The 17,364-nt window shown below is 44.9% G+C and overlaps 1 protein-coding gene across 3 annotated transcripts in view; it reads left to right on the top strand.

The window, feature by feature from the left end:
* phc2b (polyhomeotic homolog 2b) overlaps positions 1-17,364 on the top strand; it is a 32,158-nt gene that overhangs the window by 7,211 nt on the left and 7,583 nt on the right. The window contains exons 1-9 of one of the 3 annotated variants that reach the window (XM_084033392.1): positions 415-552; positions 3,503-3,827; positions 5,188-5,349; positions 5,462-5,539; positions 6,393-6,554; positions 7,505-7,639; positions 8,320-8,605; positions 15,531-15,844; positions 16,795-16,993. In XM_084033392.1, coding sequence (XP_083889518.1) covers positions 509-552; positions 3,503-3,827; positions 5,188-5,349; positions 5,462-5,539; positions 6,393-6,554; positions 7,505-7,639; positions 8,320-8,605; positions 15,531-15,844; positions 16,795-16,993 — 1,705 coding nt within the window. In that variant the 5' untranslated portion in view covers positions 415-508. Of the gene's footprint in view, positions 1-414; positions 553-3,502; positions 3,828-5,187; positions 5,350-5,461; positions 5,540-6,392; positions 6,555-7,504; positions 7,640-8,319; positions 8,606-15,530; positions 15,845-16,794; positions 16,994-17,364 lie in introns of those variants that run through there. The other 2 variants (XM_084033394.1, XM_084033393.1) reach the window with 2 other exon arrangements.

Raw genomic sequence — 17,364 nt, 5'->3', positions numbered from 1 at the left:
GCAGTTTGCTATCTCTTAGCTGTCAATTACCTTGAAATTGACTTTTAAAAAAAACACACAATAAAATTAGGTGATGATGACAGTCTACCTTATGTTGAAGGGTCTATGCATCCTTAAAAAAAATATCAGCATTCAGGCAGAAACAGAGGGGGAGGGGAAAGATGGAGTAAAATCATTACCATCATCTTCATTAGAGAGGATCCTGCTGTCCAATCAGCTCGCCGCTCTGCACGGGGATTCCATAGGCACCCCGTTGGCTGTCGCTAGGATACCACATAATCAGGGAGGCAGGCCGCGGCCTGGTTGGTGGAGTGGGGTGTTGATGCTGGGACGACGAGCTCGCCGTGTGTGTGTGTGTGTGTGTGTTGGGGGTAGACGCGAGGTGCTGGGGGTTTGGATACGGCACAGAAAGGCACTCGCACACGCTCATTCATTCACTCCGTCCGCCACTCAGTTAGGCAGACAAAGAGGAGCAGCATCCTGCAGGAGGACCGCACGCTCCCGGGGGATGGGGCATCATACCCCTGCATCGCGTTGGGGGGGCAGGAGGAGGTAGGAGCACCAGGGTTAGGGGGCTTTGTCTCAGCAGCAGCAGAGCACCCCTAACACACACATACACAAACATGCATTTCTCTCTGGATCTCATGGCTATTAAAGCCATTATCGCACATCAATTGATCTGTGCAGCGTGCTTGTGGTATTTGTAATGTGGGTCATCAGAGTCTTCCCTTCTGTGGACTGACTGATGGATGCCGATGGATGCTCCTGCACTTCCCTCGGTGGGATCTAAAGCTCTGTAGAGACAGACAGTCTGTCTGACAGTCTTTTAACAGTCTCCCTGCAGGCCGTGCAAGTCTTCCAGCCACACATCTGACCGCGGGGTTCTTGCGGTCTGCGTAATGCTGGCATGAGTACATCAATATGTTCCTCTTGTGAGGAGCTGAAGAGCTGAGATCGTGTTGTTGTGGAGCTGACCGGCTGCTGGCAACGTATCGGCCTACAGGCGGCTGCTGCAGCTTTGATGTGCTCTCAAACACGTCGGCTCTACCACTTTTCATGGGTACCAGGTTTCTCACAAAACCAGCTTCGAGCTTGGTTGTGGATGTGGAAGTGGGGTTAAGGATCGGAGTGGAGGGAAGGGGAGGGGGGTGTACTCTCTCGCACCCCTTCACTGATGGATGGCTGACTCCTCTCAGAAAGACGGGGGATGAAGGCATCATTACCAGAGGGGATTCCCTCCCCTCTCCACGCTGCTTGTGTGCGATGGCAGTGGGAAGCAGACTCTTGGATGTAGGCTAATGACGGCTGGCTGGCAGCGCTGGTGCTTTGTTTACAACCAGAGTCGAGCTAGATATCTGCTTTAATGCAGACAAGAAGTTTAATATTAACCACAGATGCTGCTGCTGAACGCAAACCCATAGTCTCTTTGTTTTTGGGGATTTTTTTTATCGTCGTGTTTCAATTTGTTCGTCGTGTTTTTATTTAAACGTTCCTCATTTCATGGATTGAGCTCATTCTTGCTGAGAGAACAGCCCTGACAAGATTACTTGTGTTTTCGCATGTCAATGCATGTTTTGTATTCAAATTATTTGATATGTTTTTAATATGCTAACTGCATATTCATGAGCAGTTCCATTTTTCATTTAAAATACAATCATGCAAACAAAAGCCAAACTCAATTTCTAGTCTTTTTTCCCCTTCGCCCTCCACATTCAGTGATGCTTTGTGTACTCTGGTATTTAGGACTGATCTGCTTCTGCCCTGTCAAGGAGTTTTGGTTTAGTAAGATTGCAGCTTGTTTCTAAGTCTGCTTTGTAGCATAAGTGGGCCTATAGAGCTTTGGCCCCTTAATCCGTTCAAACGAATAATGAGGAGGAGGAGGAGGAAATAGCTTAAGACTTGCAGCATGGCAGCAGCATTGCTCCTTATTTAATTACTTCCATCACATCCTATTTCCACTCAGACACATTTAAAACCCCCGACCTGCTCACTCAACCTTCACCCTTCACTTGCTCTTGTTCCCTTCCAGCCACATCACCCCCCCCCCATAACTTAATGCTCACACCTCTAACCTCAAGGCTTCCATCCTCCCCATGCTGTTTGAATCCCCCCCGCCCCCCACCACCACCACCACCACCACATACGGACTCATTAATCCCACCTCATCCTCTACACCACCCACATCTCAAGTTCTGTTCTCGTTCTGAACTTTCTTCATCATCACTGAGCTCATCCTTCCACTCCTCCTCCTCTCCTCTTTGCATCCCATCACCTGTCATGCCGAAGCCCTCTCCATCTCATCTGTCTGCAGGGCTCTGAACCCTTCCCCTCCCGTACTAATGGACAGCGGAGCACCAGGGGACCAACAGCTTTTAAAGAAGGCTCGTTAATCATTCGTCCAATAGAAGTCTGAGACGCTGTATGTTTTATAAACTCGCTGCAGTACGTTTGTATTAGCTAACTGCATCGGGGTAATTATTGCGTGGACTCTCCCATACGCTGGATTCTCTTCCTTCAGCGATGTGGTGTTTGGATCATTTGGGGCTTTTAGTCACTAGACTCGCTGCCTTTCCAATTATCTTGCATTGAATGTGTGTTCCTGTGTATGTGCAACCCTCCGTTATTTAAGATGTAATTTAGGGAGGCCACTAATGGTAACCAGCCACTCTACCCCTTAATGCTTAATTGGCTGGATTTCATTAGCTTCCCAAATGGTATTTCTGTGTGCATTCTCCAGCCGGCTTTGTTGGTTCCGTGCCTCACCATTTATTTTTGGAGAATGAAGTCATACATACCCTTTTGTGTCGACCTACTGTTTCACAACCTGCCTGTAATCTCAGGACAGTGCCGGGGTAGTGTATCTAAACAGGCTAGATTTCATATTCCTGTTGTGTTTCGGCATGAAAAATTCAAAAGAATCAGTAATTTCCCAGCAGACACTCGTCCTTCTGCAGGTTTGTATAATGCAGAACTTTGCTTTACTTTAATATTTAGTGCAACGAGTCCTTCAGTGATTTATGAAAGGCAGGTAGTATTACCATGGTAGATGGTATTCTGATTTATATATTTCAGGACTTGTGAATTTGTAAAACATTTGGTGCAACTAAACTTCAAACTATGATGAATCCTTATAATCATTTGGTAACCGATTGTTTTAGTCGTTTTTAAAGCAAAAACACTCTTAAATGCTTCTTAAATGCTACGATTTTATGCATCATGTTTGATGGTAAACTGAATATCTTAGGGTTTGTCAACTTTAAAGAGCCATCTATCTAAATAGATCACCTGGAGCTGTGGCATTTGTAGTCATTTTAATATCAAAAAGATGAATCAATTTATAGAGCGCTCACTTTCTCTTCCTTTGTGATTTCTCACATTTCTTTATCAGATAAAATCTTGCTTCACATTTTAATAGGTGTTTTATTAGCCTATTAAAAGTTTTAGCTTCTGCTTCCGGATATAGGTGTGGATTTTTCTCATGTGCTCTCCCCCCCCTCCTCAGGCACAGGAGAGCCATTCAGAAGAGCCGGGGGTCAAGGGTGAGAAGAGCAGAGGGCACCATGGAGAGTGAGCCGGGGGCCCCTGCCTCCACGGTCAACAGCACCGGGACCGCCACCTCCTCCTCCACCGCTGCCGCCACCACAGCTGCCAGCAGTAGTAGCACTGCTAATGCTACTGCTACTACTCCTACCACTTCCACTAGCAGCAGTAGTAGTAGTAGTAGTAGTAGTAACACTAACACCAGTGCCAGTAGTACTACAGCAGCAAGACAGACGTTGCCTCAGATCTCCGTTTACAGCGGGATACCCGACCGACAGACGGTACAGGTGAGTTTGGGCTGTTGTGATGAATTGCTTGATATTTAGTTATATGTGTGTGTAAAGACACACTCAGAACACACACACAAGTTCCCACACTTTTCCTTTGCTCTGCTGCCCTCTGTTGGCGTATAAAACGCCACATGCAGGCCATCACATCACGCTCTAATCGGAGGTAAATTGATGAAATGAGGAGGTAGTTGTCTGCCTTCCCCCCCTCCGACGTTCCAGTGAAAGACATTCAAATGAACGGTGATCTGGCAGGATCGATCCGAGATGAAGAAAGGAATGCTTTCAGTGCTTTGAGTGCTCCTGACCTTTTGACACCAGGATAAGCCTCTAACACGGCCTTTTAACTTTCAGTGCTGATGCTTTGACAGCAGGGGTTTTGTTATACTCAGCCTTTCCCCCTTCTTGTCTCGGCCTGCTGACAATTACAAGGCAAACACTGTCACCAGGCAGCCGTCTGAGCATGAAAGGACTGCTGCTGGTCATTTATGGTCCGTGAGAGTTGTGGGTGCATATCGTCTACCAATTTCAAGAGGTGTGGGTCCGGATGCTTCTGTGACACTGCGGACCGCAGGTCATCATCCTCTCTGGTTACTTGGCAACCAGGAAGAGGGCAATTTCAGAGGTGAAGGGTGAGGGGAGTTGTTTTCAATGGTTGGGAGGATTAGCTCTCTTTAGTTGGGTAAAGGAGTCTCTTCAGACGATGATTGAGGGCCTGTGTTTATTTATGTCCATCTGCTTGCAATGATCATAGTTACAGATTTTTCAGAGGTCTTCAAATTTTTCAGGCCAAGGACCCCCAAGGCCTATAGAGACCCAGTGGAGGGACCCCCTATTACATATCATATAATGTTCCATATTAAACTGGCCAATAATAATGTGTCATGCAGCCTATAGTTCATGTATAACAGTACTTTGTAATGATGGATGTATACAATGCTAAGACATTAAAATAATAATTGTTGACAGATTCATATTGTAATTCTATTTTAGAAGATTTATATTTGCTTAATATAGGTTGTATTCATGTTAAGGTGGATTTTTGGACATATTACAGTTTTGAAAGGAGGGGAAGGGTTTGGGATCAAATCATTTCAGGAACCCCCTGCAGTAACTCTACGGACCCACTAGGGGTGCCAGACCCCAGGTTAAAGATCTCTGCTCTAGATTAACAGTCTCTTATTTATTACAAAATAGGTCATTCAGAGGTCATTCGGTAAAAGTGTGATTTGGATTTCATGTTGTTACTTTTTAAAAATATATAATAAAATGTATTTGGACATATTTGGGGGGGATCTGCGGTTGTGTATCAATGTAGTCGATCCTCTGCCTCTACGATATTCTCCTCTTCTCATTGCAGGTGTTCCAGCAGGCGCTGCACAGACAGCCCAACACGGCGGCGCAGTACCTGCAGCAGATGTACGCCGCCCAGCAGCAGCATCTGATGCTGCAAACCGCAGCCCTCCAGCAGCAGCACAACCTCAGCACCGCTCAGCTGCAGAGCCTGGCTGCCGTGCAGCAGGTCAGCCAACGGCCAGCGCATGAAAGAATCATCCCCGGTGTCCAGATGATGTTTATCACTGTTGACACAACCTCTCTCTCTCTCTCTCTCTCTCTCTCTCTCCATGTGATAGGCCAGTATCGCAGCTGGTCGGCAAAGCTCTTCACAGAACGGCACTTCATCCCAGCAAACCGGATCGACCCAGACTACGGTACATAGGGGGTTTAGGGTCGGGCCTGTCTTCTAAGACAAGATTTCTTTATTCAAGTAGATTTTAAGCACCAATATGCTTTAAGAAACATGGGTGGCACACTAACTGTGCAACTTCTCTTTTACATTGGAAGAGATCTAAATGCATTTTGGTAACACTCAGCAGTTAAAATGTTAAAGTCTAGATCTTATATATGTGACGTGTTAAAGGAATACTTCACTGGTGGAAACATGAATCTGAAAGTGGGTCATATATGTAGTTGAAATGTAAAATACGTTTAGAATTTGGTGCCTTCTTGACCGAGAAAAGGCAGACGGTGACTTTTTGGTGCATGTGGATGGAAGACAAAAACTCCCACAATGCACAGCTCCGCAGGTGCAAGCTTCCAAGCAAGATGGAGGATGTTGCTTCAATTTCTGCAAGTGAGGTCCCACCACTGGTCTGTAACAGGTCTGTAGTCTCAGTGGGTCCCACCACTGGTCTGTAACAGGTCTGTAGTCTCAGTGGGTCCCACCACTGGTCTGTAACAGGTCTGTAGTCTCAGTGGGTGCTGCCCCCTACAGGCGGGGTGAAGACATGAGGAACTAGTGGTCTCACCCCCTCTAACAAAGAGCCTCCGATGATGCAACATGAGGATATCTGCGTCATCGAGGCTCTTTTCCAGAACAGAAAGACGGAGATCTCCGTCTGAAACGAGGGAACGATGACGACATTCAAACACACTACCGGGTTTCTAACACGCGACGCTTCATGCAGATGGTGAAGGATTCCTTTAAAAGGAAACTGGTGTGTCGATGTAGATAAAGGAAGTGTAAACCGTACCCAATCATCCCGTTTCCTTTTCTGTTCGTAGATCAACCTGACCACCTCCCCGGCGGCCGCCCAGCTGATCAGCCGGGCCCAGAGCATTAGTTCCACCCCCACCAGTATTTCCCAGCAGGCCGTTCTGCTGGGCAGTCCATCTAGCCCCACGCTCACCGCCAGCCAGGCACAGATGTACCTGCGTGCACAGATGGTGAGACTTCAGACACGGGGAGCACAGCCACCGGCACATTCACACATGCATAAACACACACACACACATACACTCTCCAGCTCATGTTTGTTTTAGGCTTGATGCATGTGTGTGTGTGTGTGTGTGTGTATGTGCCTACACTACCATAATGAATGGTGTGCTTTATTCTCATTTGGCCACCAGGGGAGGTGATCAGAATAATGTGTCAGGGCCCCAGAGGGCTCGTTAAACACACGGGGGAATATCTTGAACATGCATGCATGCTCAGAAAACATTGTTTTGGAGGTCACAGGTGTCATCTCTGCTGTAGCTCAAGGGTCGGTTGTTTTATTAACAAACAAACAAAGAAAAAAAAAAGGAATACACAGTCTTTATTGGCCTATTTTGCAGCTGGTTGTGGGCAACTTCAGTCATGCAGCTGGCACACAGACCGTTCCTGCCACCTCATTACGAGTCCAGAACATTGTCTGATGTGTTTGATGCTTCTGGCAGAAACGGCATCAACACTTGTCAGTTTGGACAGCCACGGCTTTTATTTTCAGTTGAGTCTTCCGCTGTTAAATCAGTGCATATGATTCATATTAAGGCCTTGACACGATTCATTTCCTCTTTGCATGCTTTTCTTTTCCCCAGACACCATTAGAGATTCAAAACAACATAACTGTGGAATAAATATGTTTTCTTTTTAAGAAGATTACAAAGATAAATGTCAGCCATTCAATAGTTTTCACAGCAAGAATATTCACATGAACAGGATCTGTTTGAGCATCGAATAATTAATAATTATCTTTATGTTTTTGTGCTCTGGCCTTTTATCACTACTTTATTTGAGAATCTGATCCAAGAAGCTGGTTCTGACTGATCCAGTTCTTTGCTGTGTGTGTGCGTGTGTGTGCGTGTGCGTGTGCGTGTGTGTGTGTGTGTGTGTGTGTGTGTGTGTGTGTTTCCAGGCCCAGCAGAGTAACCTGGTTCAGGTGGCCCGGAGTCTGGGTCGGGCCGTTCCTCTGTCCCCGCAGCTCATCTTTACGCCGACGGCCACGGTGACGGCCGTCCAGTCGGAGAGCTCCACACAGGCCTCCTCACAGGTAGGGTTCTTATGAATATTATTATTTTTATTATTATTATAGTACAACCTGGACTTGATCCCTCTGGTCTAAACAGATTGAAATGCAGAGGTGAGCATAACATTTGGAGGCTTAGTTTTCATGCTCCACATTTCTGGAACAAACTCCCGTTAGACTGCATTTAATTACATCATGTTAGACCTTTTATAAAAGGTGTTTCATCTGTACTTTATCCTTTTGGTGTTTTATGTGAAGCCCTTTGAATTGCCTTGTTGCTGAAAATGAGCTATTTAAATGAACTTGGTCCAGGTCCCTTCTCCAGGCAACTTCACACAAGTCAAATTGCTTCAGCACGCCAGTCAGATCGCATCCATCTGTGTTTGCTCACGCTCAGCCATCCTCACCAAAATTAAAAAAGTAGCCCAGCTGAGAACGTAAACACCACACACACACGCGTTTCACAATGAAATTGGTTCAGCCCGGTCGTACGAGAGGTGATCTTAGTGTTAAGAATTGGATTCAAGATTTCTGATTATTGACTTTCGTCAATAATAATCTTTCAATAGAGATCAAAATGATTGACAATTTGTACTTACTGTTTGACTGTGATATTAAGCTGATCTTGCAAAAAATAAATAAATAATTAAAGTACATCTGAATACATTTTAATAATATTATAATAATATTCTGTCTCTCTTTAGAATCAGGTTCAGAATCTGGCTATTCGTGGCCAGCAGGGGGCAGCCACGTCCTCTCAGACTCAGACCCTGCAGGCTCTCAGTCTGAAGCAGAGCCCCGTGCCCATCCAGCCCGCCTCACTGATCAAGAATGCCAGCCAAGTAACGCAGGCCTCCACGGGAGGGAAGGCCGCCGCCCACAACGGTGACCCCGGGAAGAAGGGGGACGCCGCGGCAGTCACAGAAGTCCGAGCTATAAACATGAGTCGCAGTGTCACGACCATCAGCGCTCAGCCCCTGATCGCGCCGGGTGAGTGGAATCTGCAACCCCCCAAAAATACTAAACAAGTGTGAATATGTGCCCGCCGCTGTTAAAGTGATCCTGGCAGCTTTCACATCAGGGTCAAGCAAAAGAAGCTTCCAGAGCCACACGGAAATAAACTCTCCAACAAAGAGAGTGGGATTTTTTTTAAGAGAAGAAGAGTACAAATTAAGAAATTAAGCTTGGTTGGGAGAGTTAATTTGATCATTTGAAACGTGAATGTAATCGCCGAAAGTACCACTAACATACTAAGGCCACGAGTGCAAGTATATGTAGAAGCTTCAAAATTCACCAGAGGTGTATCTATCGCCGTATTTTATATCGTAGAACAAACGTATTAAAATCTCTTAAGCTTGTGTTAGCCACGGACTCCTTCCTGGGTTTTAGGAACACACCAGGACTCAGGAGTTCTGCAGCACTCTAGATAAGTGACCATAATGGAAAATGGCATTATGGGTATTAGTGAGTCATCAATGAGGCGATTAATCAAGTAATGACTTTGATCATTTTTCTTTATGGACTAATATGACAAATTTGCCCCTGCCAGCTTCTGCAGTGTGATGATTTGCTGCTTCTCTTCCTCATATGTTGGACTCTCAGCTGTACTTTTCGTTTAGATAGATGGATGGATGCTTGCTTACTTGATCCTGAGTAAGTATACTTACCTGATCCTGAGTAAATATACTTACCTGATCCTGAGTAAGTATACTTACCTGATCCTGAGTAAATATACTTACTTGATCCTGAGTAAATATACTTACCTGATCCCGAGTAAGTATACTTACTTGATCCCGAGTAAGTATACTTACCTGATCCCGAGTAAGTATACTTACCTGATCCCGAGTAAGTATACTTACTTGATCCCGAGTAAGTATACTTACCTGATCCCGAGTAAGTATACTTACTTGATCCCGAGTAAGTATACTTACTTGATCCCGAGTAAGTATACTTACCTGATCCCGAGTAAGTATACTTACTTGATCCCGAGTAAGTATACTTACTTGATCCCGAGTAAGTATACTTACCTGATCCCGAGTAAGTATACTTACTTGATCCCGAGTAAGTATACTTACTTGATCCCGAGTAAGTATACTTACTTGATCCCGAGTAAGTATACTTACCTGATCCCGAGTAAGTATACTTACTTGATCCCGAGTAAGTAGTAATTCAGACAGTAATTAATTATACCTGCTGAACATCGGCGTGCTAGCACCGTGACTGTGAGTGTGTTGCCATGCTGGATGTGAGTTCAGCCTCACCGAGCTGCTTGTACGGGCCTAAAACACACAGACACTCAGTTTTCCATAGGAAGATTATTTTCATTTTTGTGGGCAGATAAATTAAACTGCCAAAAAGCCTGCCAGCATGCCGCATGCTCCTTTTTCTGAAGACAGATGTCCACTTCAAAACCTTGAAATAGACTCGGTTGCTTCAGGCAGCTGTCATACATACATTAGAAATGTGTTCTGGTGTTTATGTTAAGATTAGATGAGAGGAGAATTTTCACACTCTGAGCTTTTAATAGCTTTTCTCTGGGCTGTGAGTGCGACATGTCGGGGCCCGCATCGCCAACCCGTTCACCCGCCGAAGGGCTGGAACCAGCCGGAGTGTGTTTTGGGCTGTGTGTGGAACAGTCGGGCTGCTTTGTGAATTTTGAAGCCGTGAAAGGCACTCTGCCACGCAAGAGCCTTTCAAAACCACTTATTGTGTAATTGAAAGTCAGCAGCTGTTTATACCCCCCCCCCCCCCCCATTCTTTTTTAGTGTGAATGGTTGTGATTATGCCAGCAGTACAAGCTGATGAAATCAAATTTCTATCCTCTTCAGATACGTTATCACATTTTCAAGAGAGGTTCTGATAAGACGTCGCATTTCACAGAGTATTGGACAAGTAATGTTAAAATACGTGTGTGTGTACATGACTGTAAACCTCATACACACTGCAGTACACTGTGTTAATGCAAGGGGAGGGGGGTGGGATTATCTGAGCGTGTCAGTGCACAACTGTGTCTTGCTTTGTCGCAGTAATGGATTCACATAAAATGAAAGGGAGGATGGAAGCTGGAAATCTGGCTGCATGCTGCTGGGGGAAATTAACATGGGTTGCCATGGCAGCAGGCCGTGAGGGACAGGTGTGCACATGAGATGCTGGGGGAGTTAATACACTGTGGATCAGGAGAGGATGGCCGATGGGACCCGGATAAGGATAAAAGCTTGGATTCAACTCGGCCGTCTCGCTGGGTCATCATGCACTTTGATTAAAGACATAAAATCAGAGGAAAGACATGCCACAGTCTCCTGTAAATCTAAAATGTCAACACTTTCATGATTGATGTTTAGTGTATATACACGGGACAAACCAGTATTTTATCTGGTGGATGGTGAGTTCACACCCTGTCCATAATAACCCTTAGCTCTAATAAGTAGATATAATTAGGCTTTGTCTAATTTGTCAGTATTTATAGTGTTGTGTTGAAAACAATGTGCAGTTGTGACATACTACCGTCAAGAGCATTTAGTTTCAGTAGTCAACTACATAACTTTTGCAGTTTCCACCTTAAATGGGTTGTAATACGCTCACTTTCATTGGGTTCATTGTGGACTGTTAAGACCTATTAATTTCCCAGAATGCTCCAGTTATCAGTAATTACTAGAGGTCTGGGATATTAATCCGTGCAAACCTGCCATGTCTGCAACTTGTCAAAATAAATTGCACTGCAAATTACCTTCCATATTTTGCCAAACGTGATAATATTAGTCCTGTGTGAATCATGGGGATGTAGGGTCTTATTAATTTAGTGTATTTTTTCCCCCCTGTTCTAGAGTTATGGAGCCGGCATTGGAAATTAAGATTTTGGGGTGTAAATTCAAGAGGCTTATGCACAGCATGGGGACCAATTTGAACTGGAGCAAGAGGTCTTAGTGAGTAAACATCAAGAGCCCTCTATAATATAATTCTATTCATAATATTAAATAAAATACAATATAGAACAATATCTTTAATATAAGCGGATGTTGTGCAGAGTGGTGACATCATACCCGGAGGAGTCAAACACAGACTTCACCATGAATGTGTGACGTGGCGGGGTGAGTTCTGAATCACATGAGGTCCCCTGGTAATACTGGTCCCGTGTGACGAGGGCTTAGACCTGCATTACCAGCATAAGTAGTCCAAATGATGACAAAATCCAGTCATATTTGCTACGACTCATTTCTACGCACTAAGCTCCGACACGCCTTGCAGGCAAGATGCAACTTTGGAAACAAGTTTAACAGATGACAATAAAGAGAGGTTAAAGAGGCTCGCTAATTATAATAAATCTGCAACTGTATCAACATCATTATATTATTGAAATGTTATCATCAATCAAACATCTTACTTTGTTTGGAACTTGAAACCAGCAGTTTGATCTGAGACAACAAGCGTGGAAGAACTGTGATTTATTGTGTTGTTTTGGTATTTTCGGTCATCACTTTTCATCTCGCTCTCCAGAAGACGATGGATGGTTTCAGAGCGACGTCTCTGTTACTGTGAACGTCACAGACATTAAGCGTAAGCCCACTGAATAGGAATCGGATTGGAAACAAATGCCACGTCTGGCGTGTTTTCAAGTGAGCGTTTTTGTTTTCGCCTTCCCTCTATGCACTTAAGATCCAACGCCGTACTATAAAAACCTCAGCAGGGAACCCCCAAAACGCAGATCTGCACGGATCGCACCACGATGGCCAAGACAGACTTCATACAAGTCACTGCTATGAACAGTATTTCACTTAAAAATTATTACAAAACATAAAACCCCCACTAAACTTAATGAGTACTAATAATATCATATAATATTAGTACAATACCACAATACAATACTGCCATTGTGGTTTCACTGGAACATGACAGGAACCGTGGGGTCCCGGTTCTATGCTTGTTGCTCCGTTGTTTAAGGTCGGGAATGTGTTTCATGAATGGAAGCCAGAGCGGCGGCAGCCAGTGAGAATGTGGAAACTCTGGGATTTTCCAGCTCCTGGTACTACAAACCCATCAGGACGTTGTGCAACATGGAGTTACAGGCCTACGCGCATTCATAACTTAGAGGCCACATTCTGAATACTGCATCATTATATGTGTGGGGGGGTGGCTGAGTCATTCCAGTCCTTAACATGAATTCCCCTGTCTTCCTCTGTTCCCCATTAGGAGCTTGAGAAAGTTATCAGGATTCACAGGCCTGGCTGGTTGTATCCGGTTGTGCATCGATACAGAAATCCCCCTCCTTCGCTCGGCCTGGGCCTGAGATATCTCTCACTGCCTCATGACTCAGTGAGGTTTTTGATTTAAAAAAAAACAACCAAAAAAAGGATTCAATTACGAAACTATTCCTGGTGCATTTTCACCCTCGCGTGACACCTTTTCATACTCACTTTACGACCACATTTACAACCGCATAATCACAAGAAAGTTCAGTGAGCACTTTTATTACCGTTTATTTATCGTAGAGAGTTGCTATTGCTGCTGTGCGTGAGTTAATACAGAACAAAACAACGTGTTTTCTGTGAGAGTATGAGTGCAGATCATTTCTTTCACATGCCCTATTGTCCTCCACTAGTGCCACTTCCACATGGTTGTTACTCTATTAATTGGTTTCCCAAGTCAACGATGCATGAGAAGCAAAGGAACGCATGAAGTGTGCCTGCTCCTTCGTTGAAACCGAAGAGTTATTATTATTATTATGCGAATGCCGAGCTGTGAGCCGTCAGTGTACGGTTGGCAACGAGTGAGGCAGCCGGGCTAAGTGCTAATAAGTACATCTTGATTTGTGATTGGTTCATTTAGGGGCAACCAGTGATTATTTTACAGATTAATCGTTTGGAGAGTAGCACGGTGGTGTAGTGGTTAGCTCTGTCGCCTCACAGCAAGAGGGCGCCGTGTTTAAGACGGCCTTCTGAATAATCAATGTGAAAATGAGAAATTAATCTGCCAATATTTCACTATTCAGAATACCTCATGTATACAGAGCACCAGCTACTGGGATGGAAGCAGCGTCTGGCAGTCCGTCGGAGGAGAAATATTGTAATGCCGAAGCTACTGTTAGCTATTTTGGGTTTCTTTTTTTAGACAAAGTTCCCTCTGGTAAACAGTTATGCTGTGTATATGTCTAGGGCTTTTATTGTGAAAGGGAAGAAGGGAAGCAGTGGATCCGACATGTGCAGCCTTTGTCGAGGTTGAAAGGAGTAATCGGCGATTGCTGTCTTGTTCCAGACTACAAACCCACCGTGTTTTTGTACACTATATTTATATTTTGAATACGTCTTTTTCACACTACTTTTTGCGCCGAAAAACTAGCACTCTTTCGAAGCAAGATGTGAAAGTACTCGTGACAACAACAATTCAAAGAAATATATGACTAGTTAAATATATGACTTACGCGAGTGCGTAAAGGCCTGTAGGCGGCGCCACAGAACCGATGGACGTTATTCAGGCTTTTCAGGCGATTCCAGCCTGAACCGTGTTATAAGCTAACCTGCGCCGTACATCGTACACATCCCTGTACGCCACTGCTTAGCAAGCTCTTCTGCTGGTGGGATCCACTTAGTCTCACCATGTGAAAAAGAAAACACTTTCAGCAGATCCTGTAGCGCTAAAGGGACTAATGACATGCAAACCCCGCTGGATAGAAACGTCTATATATTCCACAGCAGGGCACAGACTGCGGTTAGTGCCTCACAGGGAAAACTTTGAAACCAGATGGAGCCGATCCCACACAAAACATCATGAAAAGAACAGTGGGAGGAGGGTGCGGGGCGAGGGGGGGATTTAAGACAAACGCTGATGCACTTGGCAGTTCTCCATGCTTGGATTTATCGGGGGGTTTATTAACATCTCCAAACACACCTCCATGTTCACGCAGCTCGTATAGCAGAAGCTCCTCTGCGGCGCAGGAGTCATTTCTGTTTGGGTTTCGGTAATAAGAATGAGTCAATTGGTTCCTAGTATTTCCTGGTAGTCGTTAAAGATGAAGGAGGCAAGCAGAAGGGGGCTCGGATGCACTGACTCAACGTTAACTCGGCATAAGGAGTGTCACGGACAGTCGGGTGTTCATTCCTGAGGCGTTTTCTAATAAGGCTAGCCTCGGGCCTCAGACGTGCTCCCACAACACAAAGATTGATGTGCTGTGTCTCGGGGCTTCGGGGCGAAGTTACGAGCTCAGGATGTTCAACCCACAACAGCGCTGACAGGTGATGACAGCCCATTACGAAACGATTTGTGAGTAATGGTCAGAGTGAAAAGAAGTGCACCAGCGGGCCTCCCTGTGCACCTTTGAACACGTTCTTAATAATACAACCTCCCAACGAGATGCACGCAGGTGAAGAGGATGCCAGGAAACCAGCTCTTTTGTGCAGGCGTCTGCAGTTTTTTTCTGATGCACACCGAGTGTGGAGGCCAGAGAACACATGAAATATTGCTCATAGTTTGACTTATTTACGGGAGATATTCCTGAGCTTCATTTTATAGAAGATGCTGTGTATCCTTCTTTGAACACTAGCATGCAACTGTTGTAATACAATATTTTTCCTATTAAGCGCTCAGTCAGTGACACAAAAGGTATCCACCAGATCAACAGTCCAAAAGTGAATAAAGACAAAACAAAGAAATGCAGCCAAGAGATGTTCAGCATTGATTAAATGGCTTTGACAATTCACAACACAATCAAAAAACAATCTGTATATATGGACATGTGCAGTCCAATCCAATCTAATGTTAACTCACTAGTGTAATTGGTAAGTAGGGTTTAGTAAGTAAAGTAAAGTAAAAGACAAAACACTTCTAACCTCCTGCTTTTGAGTTTGCAGAGATGAGCAGAGAAAACACAGTCCCGAGCAAACGATGACCTAAAAACAAGTAATGAATGTTCTTCTCATTCCAGCCTACACACAGATCCAGCCTCACTCCCTGGTCCAGCAGCACAAGCAGCAGCAGCAGCAGCAGCAGTTTGTGGTCCATCAGAGTCAAGCTTCCCAGAGGGCCGCGGGCCAGCTGCTGCAGACCGCCTCCATTCAACCGTCACAGCACCCTGTTCCCGTACTGCCCAAACCTGCTCCACACCAGACCTGCATGCCCAGCCAGCAGGCCACCATCTTCCACTCCACCATCAGCCCCCACGCCCTCCACTCCTCCCTCAACCATGCCAAAGCTCAGCCCGTCCAGCTCACTGCCATCAACCTACAAATACAGCCAACGGTGAGTACGGTGACGCACGCCGACGAGGACGCCACGATAAGAGGATTTTAGATCGCAAACACAAATCGCAATAAGTTTATTGTGTTGAATAGTCGTGACTATCGTCATGTTGGAAACGCTGTCCGGCAGAGGATATTGGCTAAAGAACGATGTGTCCTAACTGACGTATATAAATACAAATATTTATTTCTTTAATGTAAGAGGAAGTGATGTCAGTATGTTTCCCTGCCATTTTAAGAGTTTTCTCAGGCATTATCAGGATAAACTCGCAAAGATTTTGGGTTTGACTCCTTTATTTAAATCCAGCATCAGTGATACGGTTAAAAACATAGATGGATGTTGGTGTAAAAGCAGGCCAGGAACGTGCCCACTTTCCTTCGTAAAGTTAATTCCTTTGTTAAGATTAAGTATGCAAAAACTGCATGAAAATATGATGTTATGGCAGTGTTTCATTCTGAACTAACAAAACATTAAACAGCCACACAATGCTGAGGCTGCAGACTCTTGTTGGAAATGATTCAATTTATTTGGAAATGTTTCTCACACAACTAAAGGACGGTATCTCATTCTCCCAGTGACACATCAGTCATTGTGTGTTTCCATATATTTAATGCAAATCATTGTTTCTACTGTCTGACTTAACATCCTGACTCTTTGTGTTCACATTCTTGATCCTTTTTTTTGTGGTGGTAACCAGCAAAACAAAAACTACTGTTCCAACAACACCCACCAAATCAATGTCGACTCCAAGACATACATGTTTAAAACCCACTGAGTTTGGGATTCCTACAGTCAGATTTTCCCCACTGTGTGATATTTTCCAGACCTCATGGTTTGCAGTTTTTTGAGTCACTGACATTAAGAAGCACCAGCAGTCCCTGATCTTTTCACTACCGTCTCAGATGTTCTGTCTTGTGTTTTCCCCCCTCGTGGCCGGTTCCTCGCTGTAGGCCTCTCGACTGCTTCAGGACAGTAAAGATAAGCCGACCTCGCTGGTGGTCAGAGAGACGTGTCCGGCCCCCGCCACTCAGCAACAGCAGCCACAGCAGCAACCACAACAGCAACAACCTGCTCCTTCGCCCTCGCAACCCACCAAGCCCGTAGAGCAGCCCAAGGTCATCCCAGCAGCACCAGCTGTTCAGCCACAAGGTAATGACTCAGCAAGATTTCCTTAGCTGCTAGCAAGGTAAAACAAAATGTAAGCCAATTAGCAACTGGGATAGGAAAAAGTTCAAATGCTAAAATGTACCATTATTTCTGCTCTGGTATGTTGAAGTTGGCCGACTATTAGAGCCCGTCGGTGGCGGAGGAGGAGAAATCGATGCTGATGTTAACTTGTAATTCAGAGCGTGTTGTGGCTGCAGCACATTTAGTTTCACCGTTCTCCCCGTCTCTTATTGCTTTGTTTGTTGTTTTCTCTGTGATTTCCCTGAGCTGCGGTCAAAAAGCTCACCTGATACCCACAATTCACTCAAAGCGGCGTCGTGTGCCGAGCGTTAAAACCCACAACAATGAGGTCT

Source organism: Eutrigla gurnardus (genome assembly GCF_963514095.1).
Source record: "Eutrigla gurnardus genome assembly, chromosome: 2".
NCBI classification, from domain to species: domain Eukaryota; kingdom Metazoa; phylum Chordata; class Actinopteri; order Perciformes; family Triglidae; genus Eutrigla; species Eutrigla gurnardus.
The sequence above is the reverse complement of the archived record's forward strand: the minus strand, read 5'-3'. Positions and strand labels throughout refer to the sequence as shown.